We start from the raw sequence: 15,235 nt of genomic DNA on the forward strand, positions 1-15,235 counted from the left end.
TTGAGATGGCATTAACTTTTGGTGCTAAACCCTGTCTAAAATGGTTTGCAGATAGGGTTTTGCGTCAAAAGGCATGGGTGGTTGCAAGGGAACGAACATGTGCGACCCATGTTACGCCATTTGATGCTAAGTAATGCAAAGCAATGCTTTGTGCTGCTTTGCGTTACTTGTAGGTTACTTTTCAATGCAAAACAAGTTTTGTGCTGGATTGTAAATTGGTAAAAAAAACAATTGTGCTAACCCAGTGCAAAATGTTTGAAAATCTACCCCTTAGTGTTGGTGTGAGTAATGCTTCTCAGGTCCGGTAGCACTAGGGCCGGCTTCAATCTGTAGCTCCCACAACATGGATGCAATGAAGTCATGTGTGTACCACTTTTGGCTGTTTTATTGTCTACTAGGGCAGCTTTTACTCTTGAATTCCCTGATATTAAAATAAACAATGCCTGCAGCAAGCTCCAATCCAAGTAGTCTTCCATTCCCTGAAAACTTTTATACTGTGTCTTTACAAGTTCAAAACTGCCCTAATTTGCACAAATGGGCCACTTTTTTACTTATCGAATTCACTAATGGGGGCCACTTTCATTTTGGTGTTTTTCTCTCCTAGTTCAACTCTATACATGTATATTGTGCAAGTAACATACTACATCACACTTCATCACACTGCATCCAGACCTTTTGTTGCCAGTCCAGGGACACACGCGACCCTCATCTTCCTAGACCTCTCCACAGCCTTTGACACCATCTCTCATCACACGCTCACAGCCATACTTCACAACGCAGGGATACAAGGAGCCGCCCTCAACTGGATCCAGTCCTTCCTCTCCGGCAGAACCCAGAGGATCAGACTCCCTCCCTTCCTCTCCAAACCCACTGACATCAACTGTGGAGTACCCCAAGGATCATTGCTCAGCCCGACGCTCTTCAATATCTACATGGCCCCCTTGCCGCCATCGTCAGACAGCATGGGCTCAGCATAGTATCCTATGCCGTCGACACCCAGCTCATCCTCTCGCTCAGAACCCAAAGACACCAGACTCTGCTTCCACGAAGGAATGAAGGACGTCGCAGCTTGGATGAAAGACAGCTGCTTGCAGCTCAACTCAGAGAAAACCAAGGTCCTCATCCTCGGCCCCTGCACCTCCACCTGGGAGAGCACCTGGTGGCCCTCCACCCTCGGCAAGCAATCCACCCCTACAGACCATGCACGAAACCTCAGCATCATCGGCATCATCGACCCCTCCCTCTCCATGAACCGCCAGATCAACGCCGTCGCCTCCATAAGCTTCAACTGCCTCCGCATCCTCCGCAAGACTTTCCAATGGATCTCTACCAATTACAGAAGGACCGTCACCCACGCGCTCATATCCAGCAGACTAGACTACGGCAACGCGCTATATGCTGGAATCAACAGAACCCTTCCACACAAACTCCAAACCATCCAGAACGCCGAGGCCAGAATCTTCCTCGGGACACCACGCCACGAACACATGACCCAACACCTACGGGACGACCACTGGCTCCCCGTCGAGAAGAGGGTCACTTACAAACTCCTCACCCACGCCTACAAATCCCTCAACAACATCGGACCCAAATACCTCAACGAGAGAGTCTTCTTCCACGTACCCAAGAGGAACCTCCGCTCTGCCGACCTCGCCCTGGCAGAGGTCCCGCACATCCGCAGGAACAGAGCAGGTGGGAGAGCCTTCTCCTACATCTCAGCCAATACCTAGAACAAGCTCCCAGTGAACATCAGACTCTCCCCAACCCTACACACCTTCAGGAAGGACCTCAAGACCTGGCTTTTCGACTGACCCAAAACTACCCCCCCTTCCTCCCCCTTGAGACCCTCATGGGTGAGTAGCACGCTTTATAAACCCCCTGATTGATTGATTGTTTTGAGTTTCAGTGGGGGCTTTTTTTGTGCAAGAGAGGTACCTCAGCAGGAAAAGGCTGTTTTCAAACGTTAATAAGGAAGCACCCAATGCACATTAATCTGTCTCAGAACCAGGTGAGTCATTCAATCTCAGAACCCGCAGACCCGAAAAGCAAAGCAGCTTCCTGTAAAAACAAAAAAGTTACAGTGGGACCCAGTCAATTGGACAATGGGATGTTGATTTATGTATTTATTTATTTATTCATTTATTTATTTATTCGAGAGCATGACAAAATACTGCTTTGTTAAAAAAAAGAAAAAGAGAACCTTTTCGACAAGGAGCTGCCTCTGCTTCATACCCCCAAGGCATGGTACTCCTCATCGCATAGGGCTGGGAATAGAGACACACTGAAGTAGAAAGGTATTCTCATGGCGACGGGTGTCTACCATCCTTCCCACACCCCTTCGTACCCTTCTGCAGTCTAAATGCTGCAGTATCAGTCTTTTGTGTCCTTCCCGCACACTCTGACACCGGTTCTGCAACAGTCTCCAGAAACATGACTTAAACCAAAACACTGTGCTGCCAGCCAAGGTCTCTTCCACCCCATATCTTAAGATGGGGGGAGTGGAGTCCCGGGCCGTCCGACGCCATTTTCTAATGTGGTGGTGTTCCACGAGTCAATGGACTTTCTAGAACGTCCCTCAGTCTCTCAGCTGCCAAACACGACTTTCCTGAGCCCTTGGGCCAACCTCTGTTTTTGTTGTTTGAAGTACAGAGGTTGATTTTCTTTTTTTTCTTTCTGTGGTGTGGTGTCTGAGGCTGTGTGCATGCCAAGTCCCTTTTAGGACTTTGCTGTCCTCCTTTTCCTGCCGGGGTGTGGTTCACAAGACTGTAGGTGTCCAGGGATGGTGCAGTATATATTTCACAAAGTAGTGGGGGGGAAGGGAGAAAGGAAACTGTATGGAAGTGTGCGACGTCACTATTTTCCACCTGTCGCGCGCAGTGACAGGGGAAGCGGGAAAGATGTCCGCATTTGGGGTTATTCCTTATGCATAGAAAGTATCGGTTTTGACCACTTGGCAGTACATCGTCATTGCAAATGTGAGTCCCAGAATCTAAAGGAAAAGAGAAAGAGGCAAATTGTTGAACACAGTTCTGGGAAATGCAAATTATTTTTCTAAGTATAAAAAACATTTTTATAAGTATAAAAACATTTTTCTTTTAAAAATATCGTTATAGAAATAGAAAAATAAATATCCTACAGCATATACAAAATATTTCCTTCGAAGTCAAATCACCCTAGAATCAAATGTTTCAGTAGGTCAGGTAGTTGAGTGGTGCCCCAAGTTGACAATAATGGCCCTATACACCATAAAGCTAGGGTGGATATGCACACACTATATTTTAAAATACAGTCACCTTAACAAACGCAGGCATTACACTATAAACATTCTTATCTAGGTTAACGTCATTCTTTGTTAAAATTACTTTTAATGAGATATTACAACCCCTCCTTTTGCATTGTTCTTCCTGCTAATCAATGTATTGCACTGTTGCCAGAAAAGCATGCATTTGCTTTCTTTAATGCAACATCCGTCGTTCTTCTTGGCGCCGGGTAAGATACACATAACTAACAGATTAAAGTATAGAAAATGACCCTCTCTTAGGTGGACTTCAGGCACCAGGAACATAAGTCTTACTCGATAAAAAGATTAACATTCTGTGCATATAAACTTTACACATACATCCTATTTGTCAACAAGAAAAGTTTAAGACAGTTCTTGAATTTTTATCATCTCATCCTCTGCAAGTGATGATTTTGGAAGCAGATTCCATTCCTTGGCTGCATCTCTGAGAAGGATTTGTTTCCGTATGTGATAGTTCTCATTTTTGGGATACGGAGTAAGGACTGGCGAAAGCATGCCCCACCTCCCCTCTCTCTGTGATTGGCTGTGTGTACCCCAATGAATGAGCAGCATCTGTCACATGATTGGGCAGTTGCTTTTCATTTATGAGGTTGGTAGGTAGAGATGGGTATGTTCTCAAAAGCAGGGTGCTAATTATAAGAAAAACTGATGATGTGGGTAAATAACCCTAAACACTCAGCTGGGACATGTGCACATAGCCCCGGTAAAGTGTGCATAACTAAACTGTGCTCCCGCCTCTAGGAAGGGCAGAAACACCAGACGTTGATCTTTACAGCACATACGATAATAAATGCAGCTGTTGGCACGTGTGTCTCATTGGAAAGCTACCATGTTCTCAGGTACCATGACACCAGCTTATTTTAATGTTCAATGCACTATTGTAGGCCATTGAGCTCCCTTCTTCTTTAATATACTGCTGTGATAATCTTTAAAAGTCGGTAACTAAACACACTGGAATATAATGTCCATTAGCAGAGCAGGCACAGAACGGCTTGACGCCTCTCTTACCCAACCTTTTCCTCCACACTGGGTCGCTTCCAAGGGGGGATCTTGCTTTATGCAATCCCAGAATGCACTAGCCTGTGTATTAAATGCAGAAAGCGGACAGTTCCTTCGTCATCGGTCTGTGACAACGCTTAACTGATAATGTGTGCCCAGAACAAACAGTACTTTCTTTTAGTGGCCTGTTTTGCAGTTCACCATTTGAGCTATCTTACAGCAATACCAATTAACAAGCTATTTCCACAGCGAGGTCTTGTCATACTAACAATTGTCCTAGTCCCTATTTGTATTATCCTAATATTGGGATGAATATAGTGAACAGGCTAGTTCTTGCCACAGAAATGGAATTGGGATCATGGTTAAAGAGGACCAAACTTTATGCCAGATTGTCACTATTTTGGTGTATGATAAACGAACATGCAACTGTTCTAAACCAAACTCATTGGTTATCCTGAATATCAGACAAGAAACTAGCTCTCCTAATCCTAACTAGACAATCCTGGCATAAGAAGTATAGATACGCATTAGATTTAATTTGAAGATGCTCCCTTAAGCATTGTGAAGAATTAACAACAGAAGATAACTTGAACATGAATCAATAGTCCTGAATCAATAGAATTAATTGGAATAACTGGCATCACATCTTGATATAAGTACAGCTAGAGGAACTATGGACAGTAAAACTAAAAAACAAGATTTGCTTTCAGAAAAAAACCTGAATTTGCAGGAAGATTGAAGAGGAAGCCCAGGTGAGGTATTCGGCATTACCACTATCATCTTTTGCAACCATCTCACATTACACTCCCACCTCTGACTCCTGTCACCATGATGGCTGACTGTCAGATAAAAACTGTTAGGTTCACTGGCATGAGGTCCTTCTGATGAATGCTTCAAATAAGTAGTTCTACTTTGCTCTCTATAGAATGCAAGTGCTCCACTACACTATAAACATTCAATAGAGATGACCTGTTAAAAAATGAGAGCAAACAAGTTCTCTTTGATCACAGTCTTCAAAGTCATAAGTGCCTCCTTTCCAACAATGTATGCTCAGTCCTAAGCAGATATGTTTCAACTTGTAACCTATGCTCAGCCAATCATAATCTGGTAATCATTCCCAAACCAGCATGTGCAGTCTCCAGATTTCAATCAATCTACCTATTGGGACCCTTGAACTGGAACTCTCTTCTGCATGAATTGTGCTCAGTCCTTCCACTAGCTTCCTTTGAAACTACCCTAAAGTGTCACCTCATGTCACTGCAAATAAATATATAATTAGGCCATTTGTTTGCAGGAGGTAGCTCCTTTAGCATTTTGGCTTCTAAAGCCTGGAAAGACCTGTCTCTGGGAATCCAGCAGGCTCCCTCCGAACCTCTATTCAGGAAAAAACTGAAGACTTGGTTTTTACGTTCAGAGCGATCCCCCATTGGACTGGGCAGCCTTTCTTTCTCTGTTGCAGCTCCTAGCGCTGGCACACAATGCAAGGAGTAGCTATGTGCTCTACACATTTATTTATTATTATTATTATTACTATTTTTATTGTGTTATCTATGTTAAACATCCACATCCATGAAATCTACAAACTTCCTTATATGTTTCCACATCAACTGATAAATATTATGTACCACCTTACTATTTGCTATGTTCTGCATTTCTTGTTGAAATGCTCTGTGTTGCTGGAAAAAATAAATACATTTTTCTCTTCCCAATCTAAAACACTTACTACTATCTCAAATGTGACTTTATTAGCATTTCAAATATTCAGACGTGGGCGCCAAATGGGTGAGATGGGGGTGAGATGTTAACAGCACCTGTTAAGTACCAACACCGTGGGAGCAGAAGGGAGTGATATTTACTGGGTGCAGTGAATTGTTTCACTTTCAAGTATTCATTCTGAAAATTAAGAAATGCATGCAAAAGTGGGTGAGTGGAGCATCAAATACTGCACAGTGGTTTGTGGAGGGATCAGAATAAACAGCCCACTTGGAAAGGGGGCCTAAATGTTCATTGAGTTAGCAAAAGGAGACTCCGTTAGGAGTGACAGTTGCGCTTTATAAATTTCCTTTTCATTTCATTTCATTTCAAAATATAAAACAAAGTTGATAAAACAGAGGAAGACTATTGAACTATTGGTCTGACTTAACGATGTACAAAATATCTGCTATGATTACTTAATATAAAAGTAAATCATGCAATACGAGTAAAACAATTGGTGCAGTTTAGAAAAGCAGCATCAATTTTGTACCTATTATAGGACATTATAGGGTTTCAGCCACTGCTTAATTTGTAGAAGAATGAGTGCCGTTGCCCGAAGCTCTGCTCCAGCGGTGCTATTAAAAATCATCATGGTGAATATCAAGGCTGTAGTCTTGAATTTACTTTAGGCATCTTAAAACCGCTACCAGGCACGGCTGCACGTTTCTTACTCCTGCCGCTTCCTGTTTTCTCCCTTTGCGCCTTCCTGGCAATTACCGGCTCAAATTAAGCACTGGTCCGGGCCAGTGCAATTGACTTACTTATACCTATTACCCCTCCTGGGGAATAGGCCGCCAACAAGGAGGCTCCAGCCATCTCTGTCCTGGGCTTTTCTTTCAGTCTGACTCCAGATGTAGCCCATCTCCTTTCAGTCAAGCTTGAGGCCTCAGCACCAGGTGTTTCTTGGCCTTCGTCTTTTCCTTGAGGTTCCAGGCTAGGACCTGCCTGGACCGTATTATACAAAGTGCCCTCGGGGATGCAATGGGTGCGTGCGCCTGCTTTGCGTGCCCCCGGGGCACTTTTGTATTACAGAAAGGGCTTCAGACGCTTCTGCTACCCTTTCTGTAATACAGATAGCGCTGGCACACATATAACCCTAGATCTATCACCAGAGGGTGTTCCCTCAAAATCCCTTTGCCTCTGTACCCGCTCCATATTATAGACAAGCGCAAAGATGCTGTTAGGAGGCTCACTTAGAGTGCACCACCATTTTGGTGGCACAATGTCAGTGTGGCCTTTGATAGCAGCCCTCTGGAGGGTGGAAAGGGGGTTCTATGGCCACCCCAGACATCCCCTTTCAGGTGGGTGCAGTCCCTCGCTGCACCCCCTTGAAGGGGATTCCTAAACCCCTTAAAAGTGCAGGCAGGTTGCTGCCTGCATAGTGAATCACGGAGTGGCTGCTTCAAAGCCACTCCGTATTTCACGTGAATGCACTGCCAAGGGGCAGCACATTAAATATAATAGGGCACACTGTCCTTGTTAGTGTCAAGCGCACCTTTAGAAAGGTGTGCCCAGCACCAACAATGAGAGTACGCAGTATTCTGTAATACGCCCCCTGGTGGTGTTTGATGAGGGCTTGTGGAGGGTTTGGCCTATAAAGAACCACATCTTTTCATGATTATTTCATGGGCAGTGAGCTGGAAAGTCTGCTGCCGAAGGTCATCATTTCTGATGGTGTTTGGCCAGCAGATCTGGAAGATTTTCCTCAGACAGATGTTAGTGTTGATCAACACCCAGTGAAATTGAACCAGAGTGTATTTCCTTTCCATAACACTGCTTGCAAACTGTTAAAATGTATTGTGTTCCTTTAAGAATGAATTCCCTGTCATAAACAAAAATGAAAGCGTTCAGAATAAATTTTGAAGACAGACTCAGAATACTACTCAATTTACATAGGACATTTACATAAGACACCAGGGTATCCTGAGGTTTGGACTTAAAGGAAGGCAATGAGGAAGACGATAGAAAACAGTGGGGTGCTCAGAGGTAGGCCTGTCCGTTTTGTCCTTCGAACGTTTTTAGTCTAAACTTGGCATATGCAAGGCAGCAGTTTTATTGGTGCATTTCCATGCCAGAGGGAGGGCTGCAGGTCACAAACAATGATCAAAACCTCACTGGAAAGTGACAGCAGGAATACTGTGACAGCTGTTACTGCGCTTCTTCATTGCCATTTCCACTTGTACACTATCGAGAAAATCAAGGCCTTTCTTCCATTCTCAGCAGCTAAACTCCTTGTTCCATTATTACTTTTGTCCCCAAGTAGATTACTGTTGTTGGATGTATGTGGCACTTCCACATTTTGCTTTCCACCTTTTGCCCCCTACAGCAAGTCATTGTAATGACTTGCGTTGTATTGGTATGAGATGTAACAACGCGGTCGTTGTAATGACCGCGTTGTAATGGCATACGTTATACCGACTTCGTTGTAAATGATGTTTACCCCCTAGTCACGTCAGTCTGAAAAGCTTCCTATTTTTTATTTACCTGTTTGTGATATGTTGTGCTTTTCTGCTACTTTGTTTAGTTTAAATATTCCAGCACTTTGGATGTAAGCACTTTGTAAATAAATAAAAAATGTGTAGCACTCCATTGTGTCTGTGGGTAACGTTGCATTACATAAAAAGTTTCAATAACATTAAAAATATGAGTAGAATGGAATATTAAATATATGAAAATGTTTAAATTTTTTGAGGTACTGCTAACGTTGTTATAAAAAAGAAACATTTGGAGCTGTCTATTTTGGCAAGCATATATTTTATGAAACCAAGCCTTCAGGATGGGTTGTCTTCCCATCTTCTTGGAAGCTCGACCCACAAGATTTCACCCTAATCCTTCTAATTTAAGGTAATGTGCAAATATTTAAAATTAGGACACGTAGAAATGAATGTTGAATATGATGTTACAGTGAAATATTCCTCAAAATTATTTTCACTGTAGCAAGGCTAGCTATTGCCATAGGGAATCATTGGAATACATTGGTGCACATACTAAATGCTGAATTCAGATTGGTAGCAGATAGAAAAATACTTTTTACACTCTTTTGAATTGTAATTTAAAGTCCTCTCCAATGGGGAGGTCGGATTTTAAATTATCATTGAAAAAACTAAACTTTTGGAAAGTTGTCATTTTTCTGCCTAAAGTTTCTGGGAGTTTTCAGTTGTCTGGGCAGGTGATGGCTCTCCTACTGGGAAATGCATATTAGTGTCAGACAGTGCACAAAGGGGATTGGGTGTAGAGTGAATGGGTCTTCCTCAAAGGATGTCTGTTGAGAAGTTGGTCCCTGCCCTGATCATACTTCAAAGGGACTTTCCCAAGCACTCACAAAGAGACCTGACACCAGACTTCTGTTTCACTAGCATGCCGAAGCCACCCCAGGAAAGGAGGAAGTTTAGACAAGGGGGAAATCCCCCACCCACAAGCTGGACTGGGCATAAAAGTAGCACTCCAGAACATGAAGGAGAGCAATACTTTGGACCTGGACTGCGACAGCGGCAACACAATGGACGGCTGGAAGGACAAGCCCCCTGATGCCCTAATGGACTGAGGACTCTGTCTGCAGCTGATCCCAGGGCTATTGGGTCTTTCTAGGTATTGGGCAAGGGAGGATGGCTCCGTTACGCCCCCTGAGGCTCAGCTGATGGAAGGCCTGGACTTCTATGCCCCAGGAGGAGGAGGGGAGCACCAAGAACCAGGCAAAGGAGAAAACTGGCATAGGGAGCCATTGAAACTAGCTCTCTGCAAGGTATTCCATTTTTGAGGCCAGGAAACATACTGAATCTGTACCTAGTGGCTAGAGCTAACCACCAGAGCCATAGATCAGAAAAATCATCCCTCAGGGCCCACGTTCTGCACATTTAAAGGTGATGACCTTTGATCCCTCTTTGCCAGAAATGGAGCATGTGGGGCTCAGCTGCATCTTTCAAAAATACCCCCAGATAGGGCCTGGTGGTCAGCACATCTTTAACATAAAATATTTCTGGGGAGGGGGTTAGTGCATGGGGACTTTTCCCATTCCAATCCTTGCCCCCAGGGGTTAACACAGAAAGATACTAAGGCCCCTGGGCCCCAGAAGGTAAGGGAGGGGGAGCGCTGTCACCCTCCCACCAGCGGCAGTGGGCTTGCTCCCGCTTCCTTATGCCTGTATTTGGGGGAGCGGGACATCCACCATAATCCGCATACTCTGCCTGCACGGAATGGGCAGGGAGAATATGGATGGCAGTAACCAGTTGTGCTGGCTAGATGGGAAGACGGCTGGGGTCGCGGGGAGTTGCTGCAGCCCCCCAGAAGTGAATTTGGAGTTAGATCCTAAGTCTCTGTATTCATGAAAGGCATGACCACCAGTCTTTTCTTCATTTGTTTTTTAAAACACTTCCAAGGCTGGGACTTTTGTTCTACGGCCTAGGAATTCAGAGAACTCAAGTGGTTAGCCCTATGGCTGCATTGTAGGTGGCCGAAATGTGTAAAACAAAGACTCAGGGACATGTTATATTGATTTGAAATGTTTATTCCCAGTATAATGCTGACAGTACTTTTTGATAAGCACTGAAATGCTTTACTGGCAATAATGTTTTCATTTAAACATGGCTATTGATTTCAGTGATACAAAGGTTAATTTAAGATGTGGATTATTGGTCTTTTAATATGATGATCCTTGATAAAGCCAGTAGACCTGCATTATATATTAATGTAGTAACACTGACAAAGCCAGTAGGCTTGCCTTATATGTTGATGCAGAGACCTGTGACAAGCAAATAGGCTTGCCTTCTATTACTGTTGTGATGATTCCTTGACAAAGCCAATAGGCCTGTTTTATTTAAAGTGATGCCCCCTACATGGTGATGTTCTGTCTGGTATAGGTTGGAGGGGTACTGAGATTTTGGGGGTCATGAACCATTAGGGTGGAAATGTGGTTTCAGAATGCTACCAAATATATTTCTATCTGCCTGGTGTCTTTATTTGTAAATTAATGCTTAGTATTTAGTATTGGGTATATAATAAACATACTTTGGCTTTTTCAAAGAAAAGGCACCGCCTGGACAATCATTTATTGAGTGTTATTATTTTGTGTCAGGGAATTGTGATAACTAGCACACACCACCAATTCTGAGTAAGCCTTGGACTGCTCAGCTTCATTACCCTGAGAGAGTCAACCACTATAATAGGGTGCTTGGTTATCAGTGAGGAAATATTTGCTGAGCTATTATAAGCGCAGGTCTCACATTTTGCTCAACTAAGAACCCACTTTCTTACACTACTCGTTCAAATATAGGGGTAGATGTATCAAGCCGTTTGCGATTCGCAAGGACCGGAATTCGCAGCGTTTGCGAATCGCAAATGGTCTTTTTGCATGTTTTGACATGTAACAAAAAATCGCAAAATAAGGAATCGCAAAAATTTGCGATTCCTTATTTTGCTTACGTATTTAAGGAATCGCAATTTTGGGATTCCTTAAATGCTATGTATGCAGCATTTTGGAATTGCTAATTTAGGTTAAGAAATCGCAAATTACCACTAAATTGTAGTTGGTGGTAATTTGCAAATTCTTTTAAAAATGCACAATTTGGCATTTGTGAAGGTGGCATGTGACGTACATACATGCCCATAGAGCATATATGTGCGCCATATGCACACACATGTAAATTTCAGGGAGGCAGCAGGGTGCTCTTGAGACACCCCTGCAACCGTTGAAATTATTCTCAATTTGAAATTAGCAAATTGCGATTCGCAAATTGAGAATTATTTCACAATCATTCCTATGGGCCTCCTGGCCCATAGGAATGAATGGGAAATTATTCCTTAATTACGAATTCGCAAATTGCGAATTCGCAAATAAGGAAGAATAAGAAATCGCTAAAAAATAGCAAATTTCTACATACATCCAATTTTGCGATTTCTAAATAGCGATTCCTTAAAAATCGCAATTTAGAAATCGCAAAAGGGTATGTTGATACATCTACCCCTTAGTATTTATCCTACATATTAACTATAATTTAGTGCCATTTTATTAATATTAATTTACGTAAGAGTAAGTAGCTGTGCCTGGCTTTGCCTTTTCTTGCAAATATCTTTCATGAATAAATTTATAATAATCATACCATGATACATTAAAGAACATAAATAGAAATCTATTTTGTGTGAAATTCATGATTTACAAACTTCTCTCTGCTTGCCAATTCCACCTGCATTGTACCCCCTCTGTATAGGTGTTTTTGATTTGGCTAAAAAATAATGATGAATAAGGCGAAATGAACAGCGTGCACCTTCAGGCTGGTCTGGACAAGTCAGTTTGTGGGATAAGCACAACTTCTAGGAGCAAGTCCAAAAGAAGCCCAATTGAGAAACAAAGACTAATACAAGCTTAACTCAAATAATGATGGTATTTGGCCACTGGAATCCAATTATTAAAATCCATTTTTACCCTTTCTTCTACGTTACGCTTGCATATACCGTGGTTGAAATGTTATTTCATCTTCTTCCATTTTTGTTTCTTCTAGCTCTGTTCACTTCTTGGTGGCTGTTGATTTGTTTTCTTTACCCACTGCATATTCTATCCAACATTTTTTCTTACCCTCATATTCCCTGGTCCTCCATAATTGGTTCTGTAATTTTGTATTAGTTCTGGAGGCAGGGGATTGCATTGGCTTACTTGCTCCCATGGTGCTTGTGGTCCGGTTCCAGTGGACACCACATTAAACAGGCTTTATTATCAGTCACCGACTAAAGAGCATGTATACAGGTACAGAGCATATCCGCAAGTGCCACTGAAAGCTGGTGACATCATGCTCCCTAGTTCCACATTTTCCATTCATGGGCTAAAAGCTGGTTGGTCCAAACCTCAAGGACCTCATACAACACACAGCAAAGAAGAAACATGTCTTATTCCTGCAGCCCCTTCATCCAAACTTAGATATTTTCTCGCAACCAGAGTGATGTTTCTCCATCCCCTAGGCAGAGACTTTGAAGAAGGGCCTGGGGTCAGATTCCAGTTTTGCCATGAGTGGGCATGCAGGCATAGCATCTGGTTTAAGGAGTTGTGCTTGAATGGAAGGCATTGTCTGTGAGCTACTCTGCAGGGGTCTGCTGGCATTCAGGAGGTGTCCTTAGCTTCGAGGGTTAAGCTGATCATCTGGAAGGCACACTCCTTGTTTAATCAGTCTATGTCTGCTTAAGTCAAGGTGAGGGTTGGTTGAAGACTTGACTTCCACTCTTCCATGTGCTTCAAAGGCATGACTATGGCGCCTTAGTCACCCAAGAGCCAACAATATGTCTTGGACTCCATTTGTCCAGCAAAGTAGAGTGATAAGATTGAAGAGCTGTGAGTCTAGGGATAATGACCGAGTTAAGCCATCAAGGGCCAGATGTAGGTAACTTCAATTTACCGACTCATAAATACCGAATTGTACCGATTCGGTATTTATGAATCGGTAAATATGAAGGAGGGAGATGTAGGTAATTTTTAAAATTGAATTAACGAATCGGTAACATTCGGTATTTAATACCGAATCAGTATTTCCCATTGATTCCTATGGGCTGTGAAGCCCATAGGAATCAATGGGAAATTCCGAATCGGTATTTACCGAATCGGTAAATACCGAATGTTGCAAGGGTGCAGGGGGTGTCACTTTGACACCCTCTAGCACCCCAAGTAAAGGCATGTGTGACATGTGGCACACATACATGCCCTAAGGGCATGTCTGTGTGTCACATTGCACAGTGTGCATGCACCTGGATTCGGTATTTTACCACATAATAGGATTGTGTGGTAAAATACCGACACTTAAGGGCCTGTGGCACTCTCAGGAGTGTCATCTACATTTGGATTTACCGAATCGGTAAAGTTACCGATTCGGTATTTTACAGAATCGGTAAATTTACTGAATCGGTAAATTTACCGATTCTGTAAAATAATGGCCCCTACGTCTGAAAATCCAAATACCGGTCGGTAACGGCCAAATTCGGCCGTTACCGACCGGTATTAGGGCTCCTACATATGGCCCCAAGTTCTGAGCACAGACACAAGCCTTGCATTTGGCGCCGAGGCTAGGGCGACCGACTCCGGCTTTGGGGATCACGGCGGCAGATTGACTCTGGGCAATAGCTTGCTTAATCTTCCCGACGGCCCCCAGCGCCTAGAGACCCTTACGGGTGATTGTGCGCTTTACAAATGTGGATTATTATTTATTTTTATTATTATTATTATTATTAATATTATTATTATTATTATTATTATTCCCCACTGCATTCGTAAGAATCAGGTTTTGACAGATGTGATCCTCAGACTTCTGCAGAAGCAAGCAATAATTCTTGTGTGGCCAAAGATTGCACGTTCAAAAACCCTCAGCAGAGTCCAGGCCACTTACTTACCTAAAAGAAGTTAACAAGTCAGTCCAAAATATATCGATCAGGTTTGGGAGAAGGGGGGCAAGGGGTTTAAAAAGAAGAAAAAAATTTACCTGATTGCCGCGTCTCTCCTCTGTCTCTCCTTTACCATCTCTCCCCTGGGGACGGAACATGAAGCACACAGGCTCCCCTGAGTCAATCACAACACCTCAATGCAGCATTGTGATTGGTCTGAGCACCTTGGTTCGGCACTTAGCCAGGGAATGTGAGCCTGGGCATGTGCTCCATGTAGGCTGTAATGCAGCCTCTGTGGAGAACATGCAAAGTGTGCAGGACGGTTTGGCCGACCCAAAAGGGCTAGGCAAACATTAATGTGCACTTGGAATGGGCAAACTACTCCTCCCCCTGCTCCTCTGTCATTGGAGCAGCCCTCCCCTGACCGCAAACCTGCTGCAGCACGAAAACCTAAAATTATAATAACCTCGAGTTATTATCATTTTATGTTTCCTTTATTTCACTGCTTAAAAGCAGTGGGTCCACGCTCCTCTGTTTTAGCAGAGAAGCCGCCACTGTAACTGTGGCTATCGGGTCATGCTGGACTGGGACAAACGCACATGTTTAGGCTGACCACAATGGATCGCGGGTTGGCTACAGTGACCCACTTAGGCCCACTGAACACAGTACCTTAATCCTGGTTGCGAAGAGATACAGAGTCCCATTTTGAGGATATGTCATGCAGCAGAGGCGATGCAACGTTCAGGCGAGATGTGTCATGCAGTGGAGGATCTGGTGTTTCTTTGCATGGAGATACTTGTGCAACGACGGATCCGATGGGCTGCA

General features: G+C 43.4%; 1 protein-coding gene across 6 annotated transcripts in view; it reads right to left on the minus strand.

Annotated features, from left to right (window-relative positions):
• Positions 1–2,110: 2,110 nt before the first annotated feature.
• TSPAN4 (tetraspanin 4) overlaps positions 2,111–15,235 on the minus strand; it is a 2,988,612-nt gene continuing 2,975,487 nt past the window's right edge. For all 6 annotated transcript variants that reach the window (XM_078682789.1, XM_078682790.1, XM_078682791.1 and 3 more), the window contains one exon: positions 2,111–2,989. In XM_078682789.1, the coding sequence (XP_078538915.1) occupies positions 2,921–2,989 (69 nt within the window). In that variant the 3' untranslated portion in view covers positions 2,111–2,920. The remainder of the gene's footprint in view (positions 2,990–15,235) is intronic.

This window comes from Lissotriton helveticus, chromosome 3_1, assembly GCF_964261635.1.
Source record: "Lissotriton helveticus chromosome 3_1, aLisHel1.1, whole genome shotgun sequence".
Taxonomy (NCBI): domain Eukaryota; kingdom Metazoa; phylum Chordata; class Amphibia; order Caudata; family Salamandridae; genus Lissotriton; species Lissotriton helveticus.